Consider the following 26,424-nt stretch of genomic DNA (forward strand, 5'->3'; position numbering starts at 1 on the left):
TAAAATTCGCCCGGCGTGGGTGCAGAGGTCTTGAAACTGGATGTAAAGTATGATGCCGGGGCGTCCATTTCAATATAGAAGGGTCTGTGTCTGGTCCTGTTCTGGGTTGGGGTGGGCTGGTATCCTCCCAGCGTGAAGTGTCAGCGTTTAAAGGAGTATAGGGAGTTTGACCAACAAATTGTTCTGCATAGGAAGAAGGAATGGATTTAGTTGCCAGCTGAGAGTCTAAAGGTTTGGCTAGATCTTTAGCCATACTTGCTGCCAAATACTCGCCTACTCTCTGTTTCAAATTCTCAAGTATATCCTGTGATGCAATTGCATCACTAGGCATGTCAGAGATGGCTTGCGGGCAGAAAGCTACAGATTTCTTAATAGGTTGGGATTGAATGGGCAAGGAATCATGTGGTGTTGCAACCTGGTGTGATGTTAGAATCGGTCTCTGAAATATGGGAGCAGGTGTAATGCTACTAGAAATCTCAGGAGAAAAGATGGGCAATGCAACATTTTGTTTTTTTGTTGAGGTCAGATTAGACAAGGCCTCGGCCTCCTTTATCTGCTGGATCGAAAGCACTAAATGGGAAAGAAGGGAAAGGTTTGTACTCGATTGGGCTGGGTTGATGGAATTTGCAACAGAGGTAATTGCAGCTGGCATGCTTACAGGTAATTGAGGTGAGGTCCCTAAAAGGGGCACCCGCTTGCTTGGGGCAGCCACTTCAGCATGAGATGTGGACCTCTTGCCAAGTGCTTTAAAGAAAGTGTTGAGTGTTCTTTTAGTATGTTTCACATTTGCCATATTCTTTGTCTTCATTATAGCCAATGATATTTTCTTGGCAATTTAGGATTTCTGCCTTTGAGTGAAATTAGATGGCTTGTGCCTGTACCCGATGAGTCCTCTCTTGGGGTTGTTGAGGTACTCTTTTGCCCCTCCAGGGGACCACCAGGTATTGGTTGAGGAGAGACTGCTTCATTTGTGACTGGGGTTGGATGGTTATTTAGGTCGCTAACAGGGCGTATGACGCCAGGAATAGTGGCTAAAAGACATTGTATGGTGACAATCGCATGATTAGACATAGACGCTTGTATTGGAGGCTCTAGAACATTCCGATCATCAACATATACCACCGAGTCACACAACACACTAGGTTCATTAGTCAAGTGATCACACTTGCTCTTTGTGGACGGATGATGTAACGACAGCCATTTAACCAACTCATCGTACTGGTTTGATTGATGGGATATTTTTGTATCAATGGATTCAAATAGTTTGCACAGACTCATGATGGTAGTGTTGATAGCAGTGAGGGCAGGTTGTATCATTGGCAAATGGTGTAATGAATTGTCAGAAGGAATTGATTTAATGGGTCTTGGTGTGGGCAGAGCAAAAGACTGTAGCATAGAATTACGATGAGCTACAGAAGACTGATGGGAAACTACAGCGCCCTCACCTTCCTGAGATCCCTCACAGGGACACTCCTCTCCTCCCTCCAAGAGATCGGTGACTCACATTGACTTGCATGAATGGATAGACCCGACTGCTTGTGAGACAATGGGGGAAAGTTAATTGGCGAAATTAAAATAGGTGAAGAGGATAGCCTAGGGCAGTTTTTAGTAGATGTCAACATTGTGATATCGGAAAGGGGTTGGGGATTCACTCGTGCACATGGAGTGTTCAAAAAAGCATGGGCATCATCAACCATTGATGAGGAAGGGGTACCACTGCTTACTATGGAAGGGGCTGATTGCGACGACACAGAAACAATGGCCTCATTTGTGTGACTATCAAAAGGAAATTTAGATTGTGGGCGGGATGACAGACAGGTAGGTGTAGTGGAAATAGCTGAATAAAATGTTTGAGGGGGAGCCTCAAGACCAGCCTGATTAGGCGGTTTTGAAAGTGACACCAGACTTGAAGTATTGGGCAGCATACTTGTAGTTAATTTATATGCCATTCTTATAACGGATCACAATGAAAAAACAAACTGTTTATTGCCTTATTTTGTTTTATATGACAATCGTCAACAAACAAACAATGGTCTTACTTCCACCCGGATAGCCTCATATACTTAAGAAACACCCCGAGAGCAATTGACATAGGGCTGGGCAGCACAGCCGCACAACTGCGCGGCCAAGCGGTACTCTCCCACGAGTGCATGCGCGTGCTGTGCGCATTCGTAATATGGGAGTTTGGTAGTGACGTTGAAGGGGGGCGTTGCTCTAAGCAGGCTCCTTGAATGCAAGTATGAATCACTCGCGAGTCCGCCAATAAACACAGCTAACACGAAAAGCGGCAAAAGCAGAATCCAGCAGGAGCAGAGTGTAACGGCCAAGCGGTACTCCCACGAGTGCGCCACCCTAGTATCTTAAGTAGAGGGAGTGAGAAAATATGCTAGGTCATATGGGCGTTTCAGTGAGTCGTTGCGGTTAATTAGGGTAGTGGGAGTGAGAGAAGTCCAAGAGAAAGTTTAATAGGTGAGCAGGTGAAGAGAGGAGTGGGCTGCTTTCAGAAAGAGATAAGGAGTAAGCTGAGCTACCAATGTTGTCATGAATATGGGAGGAGAGGGGAGCAGGAGGGCAGAAGGTGTAAATGTTAATGTTATGTTAATGTTAAAGGAGATGTGTACCGCGCACTACAGAGTGGTCCCCTGGCGGCTCTGAAAAAGGGAGAGGGGGGGTGAGTTAGAGGAAATGAGCTGGAGAAGTGCAAGATAGCAGTGATGTGCTGTTGGCAGCCTCAGCCTGGTGGGTCCATTGGCTGGGCTTGGGGTGTTTTTCGGTTGGTAGTCGTCGTATGCTGTTGTGCAAGTCTATGTGTGGTTTGTTTTGTTGTTGCAGTGTAGTGAAGTGTGTGCGGTTTGCTGCGTTTAAGGCTTGTGGTTGTGTTTGGTTTGAGAGGTGTATGCGGAGGAGTGAAATTGTTAGTGGGTTGGTTATCGATTCATGATTGCATGCTTGGTCTAGGCTTGGCAGGAGAGTCGTATATCAATCACTGAATAACATCTCTATCTAGATGCGACGCAGGCTACGTTGAGTATTCCAACTAAGTGCGGCATATACTGACATTTACAATTCTATCTAGATGTGGCGCATGCTAAGCTTAGGAGTTCCCTCTATGTGTGCATATGCTACCATTCACAACTATCTAGATGCGAGGTAGGCTACATCGAGGACTCCAACCAAGTGCGGCACATGCTGACATTTACCATTCCATCCAGATGTGGCGCATGCTAACGATTATTACACCTGTGAAAAGGTGACATAGGCTGATCTTCACCGTTCTCTCTGGGTTAGTAACCATTGGCACTAGTTAACATTGGCTGTGCGGACCCATCAATGATGTACAAAGCGCTATACAAATGCCAAGCAGCATAACATAACAGTATGTTAGTGCATAGTGTAGTGCAACATTTATGATAGTCAACGTTATGGAGGGGTAGGTAGAGTGGCGAGGGCTTTCTGGAGTAGAGTGATTGCTCTACCCACCACCCATGCCGCACTTACAGTTTTGTTGGTGTCTGTTGGCTGCTGGCTTCCTTTGCTTCCCATGCGGACACCGGCAGACATCTTGGAGCCTCCAGTGCCGCAGCGCCCTTTGCCTTAGGGTCCTTGGCCGCAGGTCTGCCAGGCAGAGGGCTGCCTTGGTTGGGTCAATTAAGGCCAGACAGTCAATCACAGGGGAGGGAGGTCCGGGAGGCAGGCGAAGGGAGGGGATGCCAGGGGAACGGGATGAGCGCAGTATGAGGGGGTATGGGGGTGGGTGGGGTGTCCGAGGCCGCATGGGCAAGGAATGGGGTAATGGGTCCCTGCAGCTCACCTGGGGTCGCCGTGCTAGTAATGGCGTTCTCCCAGGTGAAGCTGCAGGCCCCGGCACACAGCAAGGCCCGAGTGGCCAATCACAGGGGAGGGAGGTCCGGGAGGCGGGCGGATGGAGGGGAAGCAGGGGAACGGGATGAGCGCAGTACGAGGGGGTCTGGAGGTGGGGGGGTGTCCGATGCCGCATGGGCAAGGGATGGGGTAATGGGTCCCATGCAGTTCCCAGATAAACAGTACAGAGAGCAAAGCTAGGAGGAGAATGATCATACTAATTCTAGTATTTGATATGGTGCTGCCATCACCGGGAATGTAGTTTGTAGCACTTGGTAACCAATGTTACTTAATACAGTCATTATAACTCATACGGTTTCTCCTTTTGTGAACTTGGAAGCATGCAAGCAGAAGTAAAACAGGAGTCGAATAAAGCTTTTGAATACATTCTTGGCTGTGTTACTGTGCCTTATGACGTACCTTTAGTACGATTGTTTGTACATAAATTTTATATATATTGTCATGTATTCATACTGTATTAAATTGTAAGATTAGCGCTCAGTTGCCACAGGGGTAGACGCGCTCTACAAATAAATAAATACAAATCAATATAGCGCCTATACACAATGTGTTTCAAAGCGCTTCAAGGCAGGGAGGGAACGAGGGAGAAAAAAAAGTGACATTCTTACAAGTACTTTATACATTCAGAATGTGAAATTAACTATCGTAATCAGTCTAGAGACATGTCAGATTGTGCAAGAGTTTTTGTGACATAAGGAAGGGAGGGGGGGGTGGGAAGGAGAATGAGACAGACAAGCGACTACATTACTATGGCTGACGACAATTGAGGTAGTGCCGGAATTTAACAATAGATGGGGCGGGGGGAGTAAAGGGAGAAGGAGAAGAACACAAGCGACTATCATACTATCATACTAGGCCTGACGACATTTCAGATAGTGCTGGAGGGACAGGGGAGGAAAAACAAATAAGGGAATGGAGAGCAGACACACATTTGATGCCATTATACTAGGTGAGGGACAATTCTGATAGAGAAAGTGCACAGAAAACAGTAAGAGAGGGAGGGAGAAGGGAGAGGAAGGAGAGAAGAGAATAAAACAGTGAAAAGGAGCGGAGAAGCAGAGGGGAGAGCGAATACAGTTACAGAGGTCAGTAAAACACAATGTTGCCGGGAACAGAAAATGTGATTAAGGATTCAAGATGACGATGGGCACAGAATGGTACAGGGCCACCCCGAGTACGAGATCCGGGGGAGTTTGGGCACGAGAGTTGAGAAGGTGAAGCACCAAAAGTCAATGTGTCCAAAAAGTCAAATCCAAGCAATGGCAACAGGTCGGTGAAACCATGGTGAATCAAGACAACTTCAACCGTGGATATGGAGAAGGGGGTCGGGGGTGGAAGAAGGGATAGGAGGAAGGGGAAGGCAGGAAAGAAGAAATTAGGCGAAGCAGGGTGAGGGGCGAGAGAAGACGGGGGGCAAACAGACATCACAGGAGACCAGTGGGGGCACAGCAAGACAACACAGGCGACCGGAGGGTGGTGGGGGACACAGCAAGAAATCATGGGGGACCAGAGGATGGTCTGTGTAACGCCTCATACGTGTGCATACTACACATGGAGCTATAAATCATTCACATATAGAGGACAAGGGGAAATGCCTCTGGCAGGCAGAGACAAGGGGTTGTTCTATAGCAGTGCCAAAGAGGAGTAGATCAGCAAAGAGAAAGGGGTTGGGTGTTTGGCAAGGGGGTTAGGCGAGGGAGGTGCAATCAAATGGTCAGTCTTTTCAGGCCCAAACTAGAAGTCACCCCATGGCTGTGGATAACCGGGCTGGGCACCCTGGAGAAACTAGATAGGGAGGGAGGATGTTGCAAGGGCCTCAGAGCTAATCCGAATATCCAAGGCCTTAAACAGGAACAGCAAGCTATTGCAATACCCTTAAGTCTTATAGGGAGAGTTGAACATTTAAGTTTGCTGCAACGTAGACTCAAGTGAGTAGTAGTCCAAAAACTCTGGCTAACCCTCAACACAAGTTGGGATTAGTCTTAAGCCAAAGCACTAGAATGACAAAAGAAACAAATCTATATAAAAAAAAATTGACAAAACGAGTGGGGCACAGTATCATCAACTGGTTGTCAGTAGGTATCAGTTGGTCGTGTAATACAACATTTACCGTCCAATCGTCCTTGCGTTTCTGTATCTGCTCTTGCAGGGAGGCAATGTGCTGCCGGCCAGCAAGCACAGATTCTGCCAGCTTAGCATTTTCACTTTCTTTCTCCTTCAATAATTTCCGCATGTATTCTTTATGCTTAAGGTAATAAGGGACCAAAGCGTTCCGCAAGTCTTCCTCTGGAATCCCACTGGATCTCCTAAATGTGATTGAAAAAAGAAATATTCCTAGTAATTAACAGCTTGAAATAGAGTAATGATAGACCACAGAGAAACAGTGTTTCGACACTTCAACCGCTATTGTTTTTGCTAGACAACACTGAAATCAAACCTGTATCCTGCCAGTTACACAGAGAGCTGTGAAGTCGGCAGTTAATCTACCGTGCTTTCAGACTAAGTTACAGGCCTTAACAGGAGTACAGGAAAGTAAGCTGGCTACCGGTACAGTCAGACTTGTTACAACAAAGCCTCCATCTTGAACAAATGCTCTCAGCTTTCACCCCTACACCTCTCTCCACAGCAACTTTCAACACTAATCAAACATAACCCATCTATGACAGATCCATAGTTTCTCAGACTCTCACCAAAATTAAGACTATAGATCTGCCCCGACTCACCTACTAAAACATCATTAATGATCAGGGCACTGCCTGAGCTACCACACCCTTTCCCCGTATAACAGACAATCGCCTCTTGACTAACCGTGTTCAGACAAGGTTTTCAACATCCTGCCCACCCATGATCTCTGTTCATTCGCCTATAGTTCCCAGCTTCTCCATTACTGCTCCTCCCACCTTCAAAGAAAGCTTAGTTCTTTGGAGATATGGTAAGGCACAGGGGAGCGAAGGTGAGCAGGGAGCATAAGCATCATCAGCCCCCCCTTTCCGATCCCCTCCAGTCTCTGGCTCAAACTGTCACACAGAGGCTGTGCAGGGTAAGGGAGTGGAATGTAGCCCCCTACCCCCTGTCCGCACTGCACCCACACACTACACTGGAAGTGACATATTTATTCCTCAATGGCATACTGGCTAAAAACCTCTGCGCCTTCATTTTGCCCTCTACTGATCCACATTTGGCTGGCCAAAGTCGCAAACATAAAGTCCCCATCAGAACACTGCCAATCATAGGTGCTCCCACACTGGTCTTTTCTTTAAGAGAGACTCTTTCATACGAAGGATTACATAAATCTGTTTCAAACGTGAGACAGCATTGTAAATACGTCAAAGGACTCTTACAGTGGACCATGCAGTATATCAGTGGATGACGCCAGTTGCCAGGAAACCTTCACACAGGTTCTTTTCTTTCTAGGTTACACACACACCAATAAGGAACCATACATTTCTATGTTTTAAAAATGCCCTGAATTTGAACATAATACCAAATAATAGTGATGGCCTGTGCAGAGATGTAGGTCCTCATCCATTTACTGGTCCTGGCCCACTAGTAGATCTGCACCTAAGGCAAGTGGAGGATTTGCTCAGAGTCCTCATGTGAGCCGAAAGGAACATATGGGAAGGACAGTTACCTCAATTCCCCAAGAGGGAAAACTGATCTGCATCAACATTGCCCTGCGGGTGAATGCTACAACTGCCAACCATGGAACTGAACTCCACTAATCTTGCCAAGATATTCTGATGCTGTATAAGAGAGCCATACAGGGAAGACAAGCCTTTCGACTTATTATGGTTACTTCTAGATGCACCTAGAAGCCCATCAAAGTTGCCATCCCAGAGGGCATTGCGAAACTCAGCTGCTTCACACTTCTTCTTACCCCCGCGTCCCTTTGCAGGTTGGGCTTACCATGTTTACAGAGGCCATCAACTTTGGTACCATCCCAGAAGTCCACTGCCCTTGAGCACTTTCACGCAGAAGCATTGCCTTGGGAGGGTTTTGGGGGGGGGGGGGGGTTGGCAGGAAGGAGTCTGCTTTTCCAGAAGCCTGAAAGATCTAAGCAACACTATCGTTAAACTATTAGCCAGATAGACCCAAGCTACATTTGGACTGGTACTGCTCCAAGACCTTCACACAAGAAAGAAACAGAACTAAAGGGACATCTAAAATGAGGATTAAAGCAAAATATCTCCATCAAAGAGTCAGGTAATATACCTAGTACAGTGGCTGATGTGCAGACTAATATCAGGTTAATTACAGCACAAACATCCAAGTCCTTCCTAATCATTCAAAATAAAAGTGCAATTGTAATACAAATTGGTGCAAAACCACAAATAAAATGATTTAAATAAACCATAACATTTGTAGCTCTACTGCCTCTAAACAAACGTAATGGTATGGCAACACAGAGAGCTAGTAGTTTGGGGAGAAAAATCATCAAATTAAAAGGTCTGGGAAATGATTAATCCTCTCCTCTTATGTCAACCTATTTCAGCTGTAAATTCACAAAAAGGTCTGGGAGCCTCTCTACCGAGAACACACACGGCCAAATAGCCTGTTCTATGGGAATGTGCCCATTTGGGAGGGTCGAGAACCACGTTTTAACTCGCTGTGCCTTTCACAGAGGATAAATATCCATTTGCATATCAGTCTGGCCCCACCCACTTAAGCAGCCCTGCACCAAAAAGCTAGGCAATTATTTTCTGAAAAAGAGTACCAACAGCAACCCCAGATACATCTTTCGGCCTAATATATGTGAGGTTAAGCTGTGCCTCTCAATGCACTAACAAGGGGTCCACATCTGGATTACCCTGGGTAACCTAGGGTTCACCCCATGCTCTTTCAGCTGTAAACTGTTATAAGAGTGTTCATCACGATACAAGGACAAATTCAGATCCAAATAAGCATGCATATATACTGAGCTGCTGTCTGAAGTCCGTACCACTCTGCTTTTTTAGGAATGATCATCGATCTAGAACCAGCTGCATAAACATTTTCAGTAGTAATCTCAGTTATGAGTTTTTAACCTAGTTATACGATTAACAATCAGTGCACAGTAAGCACATTTACTTGAGTAAGTATCACGGAATAGTCGGTTCAATCAACATTTGCAGACTTTGATGGCAATATATAAATATTGGAGTACTGAAATCCCAAAATCAGATTTCAAATATTCTATAGAGTGCATTTACTTACAATTCTGAACACACCATATTTTGCTGATCGTGTTTGCGCTTCTTGCTAGCTTGTGGAAGCCTGCACCATGTTGGTGGTATATTATTTTTTTGGACTGTGCTAGCTCACCACCATAGTGCAGTGCTCTCAAAGAGCTCCGACTAATCAAGGGAGTTTGTCCCTTCTCCCCAAGGGGGAGCCACCCCCTTTGGGACTAGGGAGGTGAGCCTGCTATGCAAAAGTCTCCCTAGGAGACATGGCAAGCAGGGTCTACCTGGGGTGCCACCCGCCCCTTTAGGGGACAAGGACTCCCCAGTTGACAATTCTATAACATCTCCCTTAACATCAGAGTCGCAAGCCTTTATTGGATATATGCGAGCTAATCACAATAACAATGTACAGGGCCCGTTAAATGTACCTGGTTTGGTTGCCAAAGTCTGAACTAATGGCGTAGCGTTTCCCGTTTCAGACACTGATATAAAAAGGCTGAATCCCTTATTTGAAGGGGAGGAGAAGCTGCAGAGCAAATACGATACAAGGTAGGAGCCAGCCAGAGCAAAGTCGTGCTCTGCCGTAGCCTGCAGTACAGAGCGGAGTGAGAACATCCTGGAGGCTGGACCATGTAGCATATGTGGTGGGTGGAGAGCCTACGGAACACTGCTGAGCCCAGGAGGGCCGGGAATCCCAGACACTGAGGTAACCGGCACAGAAGCAGAAGCAGAATACCAGCTTGCCCGAATGAATGATCAGAACCAGGGAACCGAGGAGCATGGTCCGCACGCACGTGGAATGACCGCCTCCCCAGCAGAACACCACAAACAAGAAGGTACACGAATCATACAGAGGAGAGGGAGGAGGGTGGCCGAGCTCTGCAACACTACAGAAAGGAGTGAGAGTAACAAGAAACCAGAAGAGTATCCAAAAGGAACTTGTGAACAAGGCATTTCTGGGAGGGTCCAGGAGTCCACTTCTGTGTCAAAAATCGAGGAACTTGGTTGTGAACTGTACAAATGGGCATAGACCTGAATACCAGGAAAGAAATGAAGGCTTGGATAAACCCAAGAGAAGAGGATTTGAGAGACATTTGGGGAGAGGGTGATTCACAGGACGAGAAAGTGGAGTAAGAAAAGCTCTCTAGGTCAAGTCTTTTTTTGTTTCCTTTGTTAGTGGTAGGGACAGCCAGCAGGATAGCACAGGTTTGGATGGAGGATCGCATCCTAATGAGCACCCACTTGTAACTTTTTTAGATTAGGGATCCTTCACCTTAGAAATAGGGCTAGGTGATGCTTTTTCTTTTACTTCAGTAAGTGTGAAAGTCTTTAAAAATATGCAGTTGTCCGTCTCCTTTGTCTGACCTACCACAGAACGTAAACCTTGTCTGAGTTAAGTTGCGTCATGTCCCATCCAGGGTCAGCAGGACCTTAGTCTGCATAGGATGCGTTTGACCAGAAAATGGTGTAATACAAGAAGAGAGGGGTGTGTGCAAGCAAAGAATCGTGCAGATGGTCTGAGCATTAATGAAGCAGGTCCATAACCTCACCTTGACCTAACTGTGTATCCACTTGCCATCTTGGGACTTTTCTCATACTGCATTTGTTCCCTTCAAATCTGGCAGAGATGCTTTTATTTTTGACCTACAGCATAATGCATGAAGGTCCTCAAGTGTCCAGCAGTCGAAAATGCATAATAAATAACTCAAACATTCTTCCTGAAACAAATACGGCACATTTATTTTGTATCAGTAACATTTCTGCTTTTGTTTTCCAACAGTAGTTGCTTCCACAGCAAAACCAACCAAAAAGATCCTCTTCCAGACCAATCACAAATGTCGATGTTTTTGTTATCTGGAGGGGAACTGAAGAAACTCTGAAATCATTCCATACGTAGCTGCATCAACAAAATATATGTCAAAGTTCAACCGTATTTCTAATAAGGGCTGAACAGTTTAGATGTAGCACTTACTGCCTGCCAAGGGATACTCCACACCACCGTTTTAAAAGAAGTGACTGACTGAAATTGCTTGCTCCAGCTTGACATCTTCAATCCAAGAGTTTGAAGGGAAAACATACATGCAAGAGCAACTGTTCAACTTTGGCTGAATTTGATTAAAACACATTATTGTCCTCATTGGAAAAAGAAAGAAGCTACCTTTGGAAATTGATTACAAAAGCTAAACGAGGGTGAGAAATATACAAAGAGAAGCCATATGGGTAACCAGAAAGAAAATGGTGTCGGAGAATTACAGTGGTTTTCACATATTATCCCTAGATAAAGTCAAGAATGCAATTCTTATAATTGTCCAATTTTGAATGTAGGGATTAAACTTCTACAACGTCCACAATTTGCACTAAAACGATTTTCAAATATGAGAAGCAAACTAGTACATGCACGTACGCATAGACCTGAAGAGAACACACACGGAATAATGTAGTATATACCACCACTTATCAGACATAGTCCATGTGGTCAATGTCTGGTTTGGCCATTGACAGAACTAACCAGACAGCTATAATTAGGTATGAAAAGGAACAAAGATCCTTTAGAAATTGCAGCACCTCTAATGTCAAACCTGACTGAGCACCCATGAGGATTGAAATATGTAGCAATGGCATTGAGAATTGTTAATGAACACTGACCTTGTATCCGCACACACAAAACACAGACTGCTTCTCTAGTTCACCACTTCATCCTAATGAACCAAAAACCGAATCTATATTAAAAATTAACCACACACCAGGCGATTCATATTGGACTGTGATTGAACATGTAAACAAAATAATAGAGGAGGGACTACAGAAGCGATCCCATGCTTGCTCTACAGGCTTGGCAATCAGATGGAGGACTTAAATGGGCGGTGGAGTAGCACAGTTTAGTGTTAAGTGACTAAGATTACATCAGACACTGACAGGGTCATGGACATGACCCAGTCAAGAAGAGGGTGGTGGGGGGATTGAAGGTTTCTCGTCAACTTGAGTAGGCAGACCTACCGCAGAAGTAGTGTGGGGCAATTAAGAGGGCCCAGTCCTTAGCTCCCCAGTATGCTTGGAGCCGCACATATAAATTGATGCCAGTCTCTGTCCCGATGCCCGTCAACCTCTGTCCTGGCCAGGTCAGTCTCTACTCTTTCAGATGGTTCCCAAGAAACTACAGTGATCATGGGTCCTCGGGAAGCGTACTGGGCAAAGAATAACGTAGTACCATAATGCCTCTGGGCCCAACAGACGAAGAACAAACTTGTTCCAGAAATGGGAATGACTAGGCTTCACCATTCAGAAGATGTATGCGAGACCAAACACGTACCCCACAAATCCCAGACTGGATAGAGAGCAGTTTGGGCAGCTAAGATGGAACCAGCAGGGTGCTGTCCAGCACTAGGGGAGACAAGGGAATTCCCCAAAAACCTTTATAGACAAGGACCGGATCTAGGAGAGAAACTGAGCAAACAACCGAAGTAAATGCATGCCAAAGATGAAGGCCAGAAAAGGTCATTATGAACACTTCTAGGGGATGTTCCTGCCAAAACGGAATGACATAGGAGGAGTTGGGTCTAGATAGGCTGGCCCAAGGAAGCAGCTGATATTATGTCTGCAGGTAAACTAATGACGCGTGGCACATTAGTTGGATTTCCAGAAACTCCTTTTATTGTAAAGCTTACAAACTTCAACAGCCCCAGTTGCCGCTTCCACCTTGCATCATCTTCCTCTCTCCATCTGTTCCCCTTTCAAATCATCACATTCAATCCTTCCTTCCAACTGGGCATCCCCAACTAGGCTCTATATGAAGGTTCTACATATTAAAGATTCTACACTCACAGCACATGTAATTCTATCTGCAATACAACACACCTCCTTCCCTTACCTTATCTTACTTCCACAACTTATCCCCTCACCTCTTTTGGCCAACACTGCCACTCTCTCTTTACTCCACTGTTCTTCTTTGCACAACCTCACTGCATTTCCCATATCTTCCTCAACCCTCATGGGACTCATTTTGACGCACCTTTCCCCACACTCCTTTCCAGCTAAAATTTAAGCACGGTTCCTTTCGTAATCAGTGCATCTTTCAGACAGTTCTCCGTCATACCTTTCTTTGGTCGTACATTGCTCATCCTTCACCCTCTTCCTCAGTTCAGATTCAGTCACCACTTGCCTATTCTCCTTGTATTTGTTGGCTGCAACTCGTGTTAAGATTTCTTCCCCTCAGTACCTCGAAAGCCAATTCCCCCGTTGTTTGGTGATGTGCCAACCTATATTGAAACATATTATGGCATTATTATTGTATTCAACCTATAGGTTGAATACAACCTATATTGCTCATCCTTCATCCTCTTCCTCAGTTCAGGCTCAGTCACCACTTGCCTATTCTTCTTGTATTTGTTGGATGCAACACGTGTTAAGCTTTCTTCTCAGTACTTCGAAAGCCAATTCCCCGTCGTTTGGTGATGCGCCAACCTATATTGAAACACTCAAATATCCACCACCACCACCTCCCACACATTAGTCGCTGGCTGCACTACACACATGGGTGGGGCCCTCGAAATCAACACCTTGTCACTTCACACAACCTTCACACCCCTCTACGTCAACATCCATGCCCGGGCCAACCAATATTCCTGCCGAATTAACTCAATTTTACAAAACCCCAAATGTCCTTCATGAACAATTCCCATGATTATTTCTCTTAGTCCTTCCGGCACCTCCACTCTGTGCCCATATACCAACAACCCTTTCTCTACGCTCAATACATTTTCTATCCTCCTATTCATCTGGTCTTCATCTCATAATTCTTCTGTGGGCCAACCTTTTGCACAAACTGCGCCAATCTTTTATGCACCTCATTCCTGTCACACTGTGCTCGCCAATCCTCTCCATCGCCAGCATGAGCATTCGCATAAACTTCTCCCTCTACAACAGTTTCTTGTCTAACATCATCGAGATCCTGAACAGCATCTCTCGACAGAGCATTCACAACCACATTTTGTTCTCGCTTATGGACCGAGCTTCAAAATCGAAATCTTGCATTCCTGTTATCCACCTAATGATCATTCGAGACACCCCTTCCAGCCCTTTCCTGTTGACAATGGCCAAAAGTGGCTTATGAGCCGTCTCAATGAAAAACATCCTTACCCAGACATAGTTCTTGAACTTTTCCACTCCCCAACCACAAGCCAATGCCTCCCTCTCAGGATCCTTCAACACACAGGATGCAAACGCCACCATTTGCACTTCACCTCTCCTCTGTTGAGAGCACAACCTAAACCACTTTCACTGGCATCAGTTAGAAATGAATGCCCCAATCTTCCTTGAAACCTTTCGGCATGTGAGAGTCTACCAAACTTTTCCTCAGGTCTTCAAACTCGGAGTGACACTTCTCACCCCAGAAGAACTTGTATTTCTTTTGGTGAGCTCCCTCATGCTTTCAGTTCTCTCTGCTAAGATTTTGATTAATTTAATTTAGTACACAATCAAATCAAAGTATGAGGACAACTCTGACTTTTTCTTCGGCGCATTCATGTGTGCAATGGCCTCAACTGCATCAACCTTTGGCTTTATTCCCTGTGCTGACAACTCAGGTCTTAAATACTGCACATTATCCATCCGAAATGTTCAAATGAATTCCTCATGCCAGCTTCATGTAACCTCCACAGAACTCCTTTCAACCTTGCGTTGTGCTCATGCATATCCTTCCCCAACACTAATAAGTCATCCTGATATCAGCATACACCCTTTAGTCCTCTAAACAATTTGCTCACCACCCTTTAAAGCACACTTGATGCAGATATTAAGCCATCCTCCTGCACCTGTACAAGCCAAACGGTTTAAAGAATGTCGTCAAATCCACTGAAGCAGGGTGGAAGCAAATTTGATGGTACGCTGCCCTTAAAATCAATTGTTCAAAATATCCCTGCTCCTGGGATCTCTATCAAAAGCTCACTTATCTTTGGTAGAGGAAACTTGTCTGGGACCACATTTTTTTTGCGCACACTGAGGTCTATACGCAGCATTGGGCTTTCTCACTGCCACCACCGGGTTCACTCATTCCTCAGCATCAGCCTGATCTATGATGCCTTCCTTCATCATGCGTTTAAGCTCACCCTCCATTTCTGCCGCAATTCAACTGGGATGGTCTGCGCCTTGACCCCAACTGAACAGTTCCAGGCCTCACTATTAATGTAATGCACAAATCCTGTGAGACATCCCGTGGTCTACTCAAACGCACCGGGTACCATTCCCTTACATCCCCTTTCTACCTATCTACATCCCTCTTTTGCACCACAAAAACATGTGAGGGATGCTCAGGAGCCAACCTTATTCCTAAAGCTGTTTGTGTGTCACACGACAACAAATTGACTCCTTTGCTCATTATCCTCACCACACCCGTCACACTGCATCCCTTAAATCCAAATTGTGCCTCAAACTATATCGATAGGCACTTCATATGCATGCACTGCTATTGTTGCTTCCTGTCAATCACAGCAATCGCATGTGTTTCTCCAGGTACTCCTATTCATCAACATATAATCAGCCCCACTGTCCATCAATAGTTTGACTGGTACATTGTTAACTTCAATCGCGGCTTGTGGTTTGATGCTCTTGGGCCTAGCATCCACCACACATACACATCATCATGCTGATCCCGCCACTCACTCAATAAGGACACTACATCTTGCACACATTTCACTGCCCCCAAACTTTGTCCATTGCTTGCAACATTATGCCAGTCTTTTCTTCCATACACACTGCAGATCACGTGCTGTGTAAAGCACCCCTTGTAGTTGGCAAAATGTTCACTACTCCCACATCTCCCACATCGAAAGCATTGCTTTCCATTGGACCTACCATCAAACTCCTGCTTCGTCTGCGCCCTCCTCTTACACTTCCGCTTACTCTCTTCCTTTTGCTTAACTTCTTTGGCCATATTAACACGCTCAACTTGATTCATCACACCCCCTTTCACTTTCTCTGAATCTGCATCCAGTTCTTTCATGTGGAAGTAAGATAAGGGGAAGGAGGTGTTATTATTGAAGATAGAATTACATGTTGTGAGATGTACAATCTTTAATATGTAGAACCTTCATATAGAACCTTGTTGATGATGCCCAGTTGGAAGGAAGGAATGGAATGCGATGATTTGAAAGAGGAGGTGGTGGAGAGAGGAAGACACCAAGGTGAACGAGGCAACTGGGGCTGTTGAAGTATACGCTTTAAAATGAAAGGAGTTTACGGAAAACCAACAAATGTGCAATGCGCCATTAGTGTACCTGCAGACATAATATTGGGAACGAGGATTACAAACAGCAGCCCCAATCTTGCTGTGCCAAGCGTCCTTCCTTGGGTGCTCAGGAGACTGGTGTAGTACTGCTGAGCTCGCCGCAGAGCCGCCCTGGGTGGACTGATGAGGGCAGTGTACCTTGTTGTGCTGGGCCTTCTGTCTGTGATTTATGGTCTTTTCAACAAAAAAATTTCCATTGAAAAGGAATGCTTCGAAATGCTATATTTTACATGTAGAAGTACATAACCATCGAAACCTGTCCATCGAATATAGGGATGAACAAGTTTCTATGGATATGTACTTTTAAATGTAAAAGATAACCTTTCCATGCATTTATTTTACACGTGAAAACGTTACATTGAGCTGTCCAGTGCTGAAAACTTCAAAGTATTTTGGCACTAGCCAGCTTCATGTAACGTTTTAGTGATTTTTTTATGGGGGTGGGGGGAATCCCCCCCCCCAACCCTAACCCAAACCCTGACCCTAAAATCCATCGAATTTTATTCAATGAAAATGCATTTCGATGTAAAGTATTTTCAATTAATAAAATTAGATGGAAATGAATTCGATGAATTCATTTTCGCTAGAAAGTCCAGATACCGCTGCCTGTCCATACCATGGACGGGGAGCCTGGTGCCGGTGCGTAAAGCGATGTGGCCTGCGATCCTCTGCATAAGCAGGTGCCCCAACAACAATGGCGGTGGGAGCGAACAATCTAAGAAAGTGGTGGCGGGCATCCTGCAGGAAATTAGTGAGTCATGAGGATAGCCCGTTAGCCAGTTTGTACGTTACCCGATAAAGAGAACCGGAGCTTCCCGCAGCAGCCATCTTTGGGTCAGGCATCTGAATGAAAAGCTTGCATAATACTAACTGGGTGGTAATGAGTCAAGGCAGCAATGGGCATTTTAAAGACATGCTGCTCTCTGGACAAAATAGCCACTGCAGCATCATCTTCCTCCTCTCAGTGCAATGCAATCGCTGTTGGCAATAAAACAAACATAATAGCTGACTCTAGTAACCAATGCGGGCAGAGTGAAGCTTTTAGGAAGATTCGGAGGGTTTTAAACACCAGTAGAGTCAGTTGGTAGTGAGAGGTGTTTGGATGAGGTCCAAGAAGGTGAAAGAGGACTAAAAGACCTGAGAGGAGGGTGCAACAAGCGGGGAAGGACTGAAGGAGACTTACATGTTTTTGCAGAGAAGGACAGGTTTTGGGAGTGAGAAGGGGCAAGAATTAGGTGCAAGCGGGAGAATGGTTGGCGGTCATTTTGGCGGGAGAGTAGGAGAGATGTTTTGAAAGTAAGAAAAGGAAGTAATGGTGAAGGAGAACAGAGGAAGGGTATTGTGTGGAGATGTGCGATCTGGAGGGAAGCTGATAAGATCAGGAGGGCGGAGACAGAAAAATGGAAAAAGGAGACAAGGCCATGGGACTGGGAGTGTGAGGGGGGAAGGGCAAGTTACTGTTAGATGAGTGATAGCGGAAGAAGACAGGTGCAGAGAGAGGAGAGTAATCCTGAGGATAAAGGCACCAGGGCAAATCAGACCACCTTTCTAGGTCACCTAGGAAGTTCCTGAGGGAGTCAGAGATAAGATCACAGCTTGTAGGCCCTTCCTATGATGAGTATAGACCAGACAGTAAGGGAACCCTGACTATAGTGATGCAGCACTGCAATATGACCGGTTGGGAGTAGGGAGACTGGGCAAGGGAGGTGGAGACCCCCCCTCAAAGGATGAGGGAAAGGTGTGGAGAAACTTGTCATAGCATACCCACAAAGATCTTTTGGCCAAGCATACCGTGTCCCTGAGAGTTGCTGTAGTATACTTTACAAGATGTATGCCCCCTGTGGCCAGTCTCAAATGATAATCTATATATGAACATTAGATAATTGTATTCAAAATTAATCTGCTCAGACATTATTGTAATAGATGATTGTGTGCAGTATGGTATACTCCCAGCAAGATTGTGGACCACATTACTAGTAAACAAAAAAAGCACACTCTAACCAGTGAATCGTAGAACTCTTAAAAGGCTCACACGCAGTATTCAGAGAACATTAAAAAAAGCACTTTGATTCAATAGAAGCGTCTGAGTTTAGTATTTTTTCCAATACCAACTTTTGACCGAATTAAGTCATCACTGCATTATGCCTCAAATAAAAAAAAAGACACTCCACAAGATTAGAATAGAACAAATACACTATGGGCCTCATTACGAAGTTGGTGCCAACCCCGTAACACTGAATTCGGCGCCTGACTTCCCGGTGCCACCAGGACATTACAAGTCAGGTGCCGGATTTTGTAAGTCCCCATTCCCATGGAGTCGTAAAGGACTCCATGGGAGTGGGGAGACGGAAGCACTGTTGCTAACGATGCCGGTACTTCCGTGATGAATCTGCCTACTGAGGCTGCTGCACCCGCAAGAGTCGGACCTGTCGGGCGCAGCAGCACCGACAGGCAGACCCGTATTGTACCAGTCTGGAAGCAAGGGTGCCGGTGAGCTTACACACTTGTAATGAGGTCCTATATGAATGTTGCCAAGTTGGCAAATGGATACAAAATTACCTTAAGTCAAGGTTGTGGCCAGCCTAATGCACAAAACACACACCACCAACATGAGGCCAGCTCTCACTGTTCCACGTGCTAGTTAGAAGTACAAACGCAACCAACTAACAAGGTATGTTCAGAATTGCTCACTGCAGAATATTTGAAATCAGATTTTGAGATTTGAATACTCCAATAGTTATATATTCCCCACAGCAAAAACTGTTGATTTAACATTGAAGAGACTTTTGTGGCACTTACTGAAATGTACTTAGTCTGTACTGTATGTGAATTATATATCTGGCTTGACTAGTGAGATTACTACTAACAAAAACAGTATGCATCTCATTCTAGTTTGGTGACATTAAAGGAAACAATATGATGGGAGTTCATTCCTTAAAAAATATAGGCGTGCAGACCTTGGGAGGAAGCAAAGTATTTCTGTATCTGGGGCAGAAATTCAGCACGATCGTAGCCAACCATAAAAGTCACTTGCCACCTCAATTCGATATATAAACAAAATTTTGCACCTTGTTTGTATGCTTATTTGGATCAGAGTTGGTACTCCTGGCCAGAGGAAAGCTAGTAATACTGACAGTAAGAATCCAATCGGAAAATGTTCTTGTGGTGTACCATCATCTACTTCGTAGTCCTCAAAATCACATTATTGTGATGTGTGTGTATTATGAAGTGGCAGCATGATCCTCTTGCTGATCTACCATCTCCAGGGAAATGCTCTTCTAATGCTCTTCTAATGTTGTCTGCTTTGAAGGGTGCAGCGAGTCAAGCAGCGAGACATGCAAGACCAGACAATTAATGTAATGGGAAAGAGGAGGAAAATCCCTAGGATACTGCTAGGACTCAAAACTATCCAGCAAAAGGATGCTGGTGTTTGGATAACTAATGAGTGGCATCCCGTTGATAGTTGCAAATCTCTCTCCATCATAACCGTTAAGAATCTCACTACTCTTTAAAAAAAAAAATTATAAACGTCTCAGTGCTTACAAAGCAAAACATGTATTCTACTAGACAATAGTCCATTACTGGGTGAGAAAGGAACTTGGTTGCAGAGTAAAGTCCATGGTAAATTATAATGACATTACGGCGATTACCGGTTCCAATGACAACTCCATCACAATTATTGCTATAAAGTTCCTGAAGGAATTGTCAGAAAGGCTCCCAGAAGTTCACTGGGTGGTTTTCTGAAGACAGCCAGACTCGATAGGTAGACTCCATCTCACGGCACCAAGTCAAGTCTTCCAGCCAATAGTGGATGGTTGGAGGTACAGGACTGGACCAGGTCTTAACAATACTGCGCTTAGCAATTATTAAACATATAGCCAATACATTACGTCCAGTTCTAAGCAGGTCTTTCATTCATCCAAGTAGGCAATACAAGAAGTCTAGAGGGATATCAGGGTTTGGTATTTGAGACAGAAGGCAATATTGTTTCCCAGTACTTGGACACTACCGGAAAAGATCAGCTTCTGGGTAGCACCTAGGGCATTGCCCACTGGTGGGTTGGGTCAAACCTCTTCTGGAGGATAGAGGTAAGGTATGGCTGATGCAAGATTTTATATTCAATTAACTTGTATTTGGTGATAAGGGAGACCTTATGAGTATACTCGCATAGGCTCTTCCAAGTTGAGACCTAGTTAAAGTCACTACCAACCCATTCTATAAATTACTCTCTAGTAACAAATGTGCCATCTGGATACGTCGTTCAAGAATGTTATGCCTAACCGGGACTATGTTTTCATGAATACCTCAATTTCCCCAAAAATGTACTCTGGTGTATATATAAACTGAATATTCACAAGTCTTTGCAGTCTCTCCCAAGCTTTCACAGTACAAGACACAGGGTCATATTAACAGGAAGCAGTCAGGTGGGGGAGTAAGGTAGTTTGAAGTTAGTGTGGGCACATAGATACTTTATTTATTCTTTAATGTGGGAAAAACCGGGCGCCATGCAAATGGTAGGATAAAAATTGGTCTTGAGCCCAAGGTATAGAGCTCCATGCCAGGTGCAGCGAAACCTCCCTGTTGGGCATATCAAGGTTTCCAATTTTACCCTGCGGGCTCGGGGATGCGAGACTTCGTTTATTAAGAACGATCGTAATAATTCAAAGAATTTCCTACCTGGGTATACCTGGATAGTTTGAAAGTAGTACACAAGTTTGGGGCCTATTAGCATTTTGGCAATGGATATTCGTCCATATGTAGAATGAAGCCCATCAGGATATTTTATAGCGGAGGGATTACAGATAAGCGAAGTGGCCATCATTCAATAAGAAAAGGGGGGGTTTGTGTCCCAATAGGAGAATCAGTAGAATAAATCACTGTAATCTGTCTCAATGATTGGTTGCAAGGACGTGGACACGCTAAACACGGTATGACTTACACCTCGTATGGTGTCCTAGTGCTAACTCTCAACACGAGAGCTGGAACTTTGTGCTAATCAATAACATGTAGTGTTCTATGAGCTCTCATACATATTAGAGCTAAGACATTAAACTTAGAGTTTTAGCATTTGTGAAAATATCACATTTATTATTTTATAGCAAACAATCCATAAGTAAATGGCAAATATAGAATATACAAAATTGTTAAAAAATGCGCACAAAGAAAATATGCAAAAAGAAAGGAAAGAACCTGCAGCCAAGGTCAGAGATTTCTCATTATCCCATTCATATCAGAGCGGATCTGCTAAGAGATATCCAGGTCTACCCACTTCGCCTTATCTCCTTGCTTGGGTGGGTTTAGTAATTAATTTCACCTCACTGTCTGCCACTGAACGACATTGGTCAAATTTTGATTTCAGAAGGAGCAATACTTAATAATGTATTGTTCCAACTCCTTTTCAAGCGCTTTTATTTCGAGTTCTAGTTTTGACATATCACACCTAATGGTTTAGAGTACTCCACTTTCAATCAAAATACAGATACCCCTGATGTAAACCTTAAATGTTTCCCAGACTGTGGCTCGACGAGAGACTGAGCTACTGTTATTCTTTTTTTGTTTTTAAACCTACTTATATTTTTTTTCTAAAAGCTATATCTGCGAGAGCATGGGATTTAAACCACCACGAGGGCGCTGAGGCTAGTCTTCATCCAGACAGAATGACCATGTAACTGGGAGTATTCTGAAAAGGTTCGAGGTAGAAGCTTGAAACTTCCAGTTTTGTGTAGCATAGCTACTGGGTCAAAAAAAGGAGTCGAACCTAGAACACATCATGTACTGGAAAATATAGGAGTATTCTTATGTACTGAAAAATGTAGGAGTATTATCGTGAGCGAGGGTGGAGAGTCCTCTATACATACACCAGGCCTAAAGATGACATACCATGTTGCAATTCCTTCGCTGCCAGCGAGAGTGGTCTAGGTACTTTACTGGATCTATACAGAATAACTAGGCTTCATCTATGTTCGGAGCATACTATGAATTCCATGATTCAGGCCAGAAACTACAACAAATGGACCATCAGTGTCAATTACGCTACTGATCAGCTGAAATGGAAGGGACTTGGGTAAAAGCATTAGGACACCGCTTGAGTTGGAGGAGAAAGAAGTGTAATAATGCATCATTAGTTGGGCCCATTAGATGAGTTTCCTGGATAAGCATACTTTTTGCACTTGTTTTTCGCAGTAAGCCTGTGTCTTCCGGGATTTTACGGCACAAATTCAGGTTGTGAACATTCCAACTTACTAAAGTAAAAGTAGTAACAACTCGGTTACTAGAGATTGGGTAATCAAAATCCTTAATAATGATCATTGGCTTTGGTAATCACAAATTCATGTAGATGGGTTTCATTTTGGGAGACACTGAATACTTGAAACTTTTTTATGCAGTAAACAAAAACAAAACTCCTTATCATTTCCTTCTCTGCCCACATCTCTGATGTCTCTAAAAAGACTCACTTCCTACTCTGGTACTCTGCCTTTCCTGTCTTTCATTTCTAAATCTACCTGCCTCTACTCTCCGCCCTTTTGCAACTAATCCAGAACAGGACTGCAAGACTTGTGCTTGGCCTCAAGCCCTGGGATTGCATCTCTCCAGCCCTGAAATCTCTCCATTGGCTCCCAGTGGATGCAAGGATTAAATTCAAAACCCTCTGCATTGTCCACAAGGCTTTCTGGGGCCTGGGTCCAAAATACCTTCAGCTATCGCTCCACAAAAACCTCCCCCCTCTCGAGCTCTTCGATCCTCTACCTCTAACTCGCCCAGGATCAGTCGTTTTTCAAAGAAACAAGCTGGGGTCAGATCTCTGTCCGCGGCCTCCCTTTGGAACAGCCTCCCTGCCACTCTGAAACCTCAACCGTCAGTGGTTGGGCACACAATATCTTTTGCACTTGCCTGGACTGACAGTAGATAACTGTGGAATGGTGGCCATATATCTATCGGTTTACAGTTTATTGGCTGTAGTGAGGACCAACGTTCTTCTATATCTGACTGCTTTCAGCCACTGGGGCACCATTGGGCAGGTGGGGCAGAGCCACAGCAGCAAAACACAACGGACAGCCAATAAAATGCACAGGCTTGCCAATCTGCAGAGGCTCCCTCGCAGTTGTTCAAATTGATGAAACAAACAGTTGGCTGGGGTAGGGCCGAGTGTAGTGTTCAATATAACAACAGTGTCACAGACTGCCCCGCACAATATTCGCCCAGTTTCGGACAGCTCCAGAGCATGTGAAGATAGCCCGCTTCGTCCATGTGACATCTGGGGCATGTGGTGGGATGGGTGTGTGAGAAACATTTTAGTCTACTAGGGGTGAAGTGGAACCAGTGTAAAACTTTAAATTGTATTAACCGGAATCTGGAGTTGAGGGACACTTCTAAGTCTCTTTACCAAATTCCTCGGTGTCTCTCTAAGGGTTTACAACCTCTGTCTTGCAGCAATTCATACAACCTGGCCACTAACCCATGCATAGAGGTTCCCCTCATGAAGGTATCTAGTAGTGGTTCGTCGGGCAGTTTTACCGGGAATGTAGTCCAGGTTTGTTTGGTTGCTCGGTGGAGCACAGCATATTTCAGCCACCGTACAGACTGTCTGTGTGGGGGCTTAACTAAGTCTCGAAATGCCATGAAGGAGTACATGCTGTAAATATTCCCGATCAGTGCATACCGATCTGTTTCCCATTGGTGTGCATCAGCCTTGCTTCACGTAGAAAGTGATGGAAAAAAGTTCCAAAGTGGCAGGTCTCTATAGTAATGTCTGGGGATATTCAAAATCTTCCATATTTTACGCCATGCTAGGGTCTTCGCAATTAGTGGGTCATTATCTTCTCCATCCCTGTTGTATGGTGGTAATATTAATGAGTGTATGTCAAGGGCACCCACAGCATATGTTTCAATTTTTATGGGAGGATGTTGCACGTCAGCATCAAACCAATAGGCCGCATAGTGCGCCTGCGCCGCAATCCAGTACCTCTGAAAGTCTGGGGCAGCTAGGCCCCCTCCTAAGTAGGGCCTCATCAGCGTGTCTCATTTGAGCCGTACTGCGCCAGCATGCCACATGAAACAATTGATGTTGTTTTCAGTGTTTCAAAAAAACATAGCTCCGGGCCACAGTGCTACGTTGAGGAAATAGAGCAGCCTGGGAAGGATAAGCATTTTAAGTAGCAATACTCGGCCTGCTTTAGTGATTGGAAGTTTCGCCCAGGAACTTAATTTAGTGTGCAGTTGGAGTAGATATTCGCCATAATTACGGGTGTACAGTGGGGGTTTTGGCTTGTGTTACAATGATCCCCAGGTGTTTTATTTCTAGTGGAGACCAAGTGAAATCCATTAGATCTGGTGGTACTATGGTTGCGTCAGTCAGCAGGAATAGTTCATACTTTGTTCAGTTAACTCTTAGCCTGGACATGGCTCCAAAGGAAAGGATATTGTGCATAATTGGCACTAGGTGTCTCGCTGGGTCACAGATAAATAGCAACGTATCATCAGCGTCTTAAGTGCAGAGGAGCAGCCAAGGACAAATCCAGACTGGTCTGGATGGATGATGTGCTCCATGTAGGGGCCAGGTGCAGAGACAATACTTGGCAAAGATTTTAACATCAGAGTTAATGGGTGAGAGGGGTCGGTAATAGCAGCATTGCCCTCCTTGCCAGCTGGGAGGGCCTCAATGGCTTGGGATATCTCATTGGGAGTGAGGGGGCTATCAAGGGCTATCTTGGTTTCTTCTAAGAGTATTATCAACGGGAGGTCATTTAAATATTAATGTCTAGGAGAGTCACCGTGTCTGAGTTAGCATATAACTCAGAGTAGAAGGCGTGGAATGCTTGGTTCATCCCTGGTGTAGCGTGGACCAATGCCCCTGACGTGTCTTGTATGAACAGGAAGTAATGACTACCCTTAGCCTGCTGGATCATTCTGGCTAGTAACTTGCCAGAACGCTCACTTTTGCTATATTTCCTTGCTATGTTGGGGCTGTCTAAAAAATCTCAACCCCCCCCCCCCATCTGCGTGTGCCTGGAACTCATCCAGTCCTGTTTTAAGGTCTCTGAGGATGGGGCCATTTGGTTCGGACTCGTAGGTCTGCAATAGTTGACGTAGACCTGTTTCGCTCGCATGTCCCTTCGTATACCTTTAAGAATACCTGCTTCCGTTGCCAGGGCTATACCTCGTATATATGCCATAAAGGCATCCCAGAGGGTTGCCCCTTTGTCCACTGTGTCAGTGTTTAAACTGAAGTATTCATCAATACTTTTTGCCATTTCTTTCCCGAATATGGGATCTAACAGCAATTGTGACTTGAATCCACACTCCCTTCTTTCACTTAGTGCCGCTTCAAGTACTAGCTGTATCGTGACAGGCGAGTGATCAGAGAATGTGCTGGGCAGAATATCGGTGACATTTAGGTGACTCAACAGCAAATCAGATATGCACCACATGTCTATTCAGGAGTGGGAATATGGATTGTTGAGTAGTATGAATATTGCCATACCGTCGGGTTGGGCGGCCTCCAAACGTCGACCAGACCCTTTTCTTTGAAGCCAATTTGCAACACCCAAGCAGCTTTGGTCGGTTGCCAGTGCTTGGAGCCGTATCTGCCAAGACTTGGGTCTATTATTGTATTAAAATATCCCCGCCCCCATAGGACAGGCACCAGGGGATACTGTGCCAGCAGATCCAACATTTCCATATAAAATTTGGTATCGTCAATTTTGGGGCCATATGTATTAATTAGCATAATCTCTCGACCTATCATTCCATGCAGCAGTACATACAGCCACATCGGGTCAAGGTTCGCCTTTATGCGAATGTTGTGCATGGACTTGTGGATTAGAGTCATTACCCCTCGACAATGAGTCGAGTACGAGGTATAGTAACACTGTGGGCCACAGCTCTTAGCAAAGGCTTTGTTGCACCTGGCCAGTGCATGTATCTCCTCCATGAATAGGATTTGCACTTTATGCCATTCTAAATATAGCTGTAGGTGTCGCTTCTTAATCGGGTTACCCAACCCCTGTACATTCCAGCGCATAAATTGTGTTAGTTCCCATTTGTTTGTTTCAAGGTGTAGTTATGAAATGCCATAGTGTCGTTTGTTAAGCACATCTG

The 26,424-nt window shown here is 44.8% G+C and overlaps 1 protein-coding gene across 1 annotated transcript in view; it reads right to left on the bottom strand.

The window, feature by feature from the left end:
* PMF1 (polyamine modulated factor 1) overlaps positions 1 to 26,424 on the bottom strand; it is a 216,024-nt gene that overhangs the window by 11,197 nt on the left and 178,403 nt on the right. Inside the window, exon 5 of the mRNA XM_069607115.1 lies at positions 5,993 to 6,188. Within this exon, the coding sequence (XP_069463216.1) occupies positions 5,993 to 6,188 (196 nt within the window). The remainder of the gene's footprint in view (positions 1 to 5,992; positions 6,189 to 26,424) is intronic.

This window comes from Ambystoma mexicanum, chromosome 1p (assembly GCF_040938575.1).
Source record: "Ambystoma mexicanum isolate Mex_15411 chromosome 1p, UKY_AmexF1_1, whole genome shotgun sequence".
NCBI lineage: Eukaryota > Metazoa > Chordata > Amphibia > Caudata > Ambystomatidae > Ambystoma > Ambystoma mexicanum.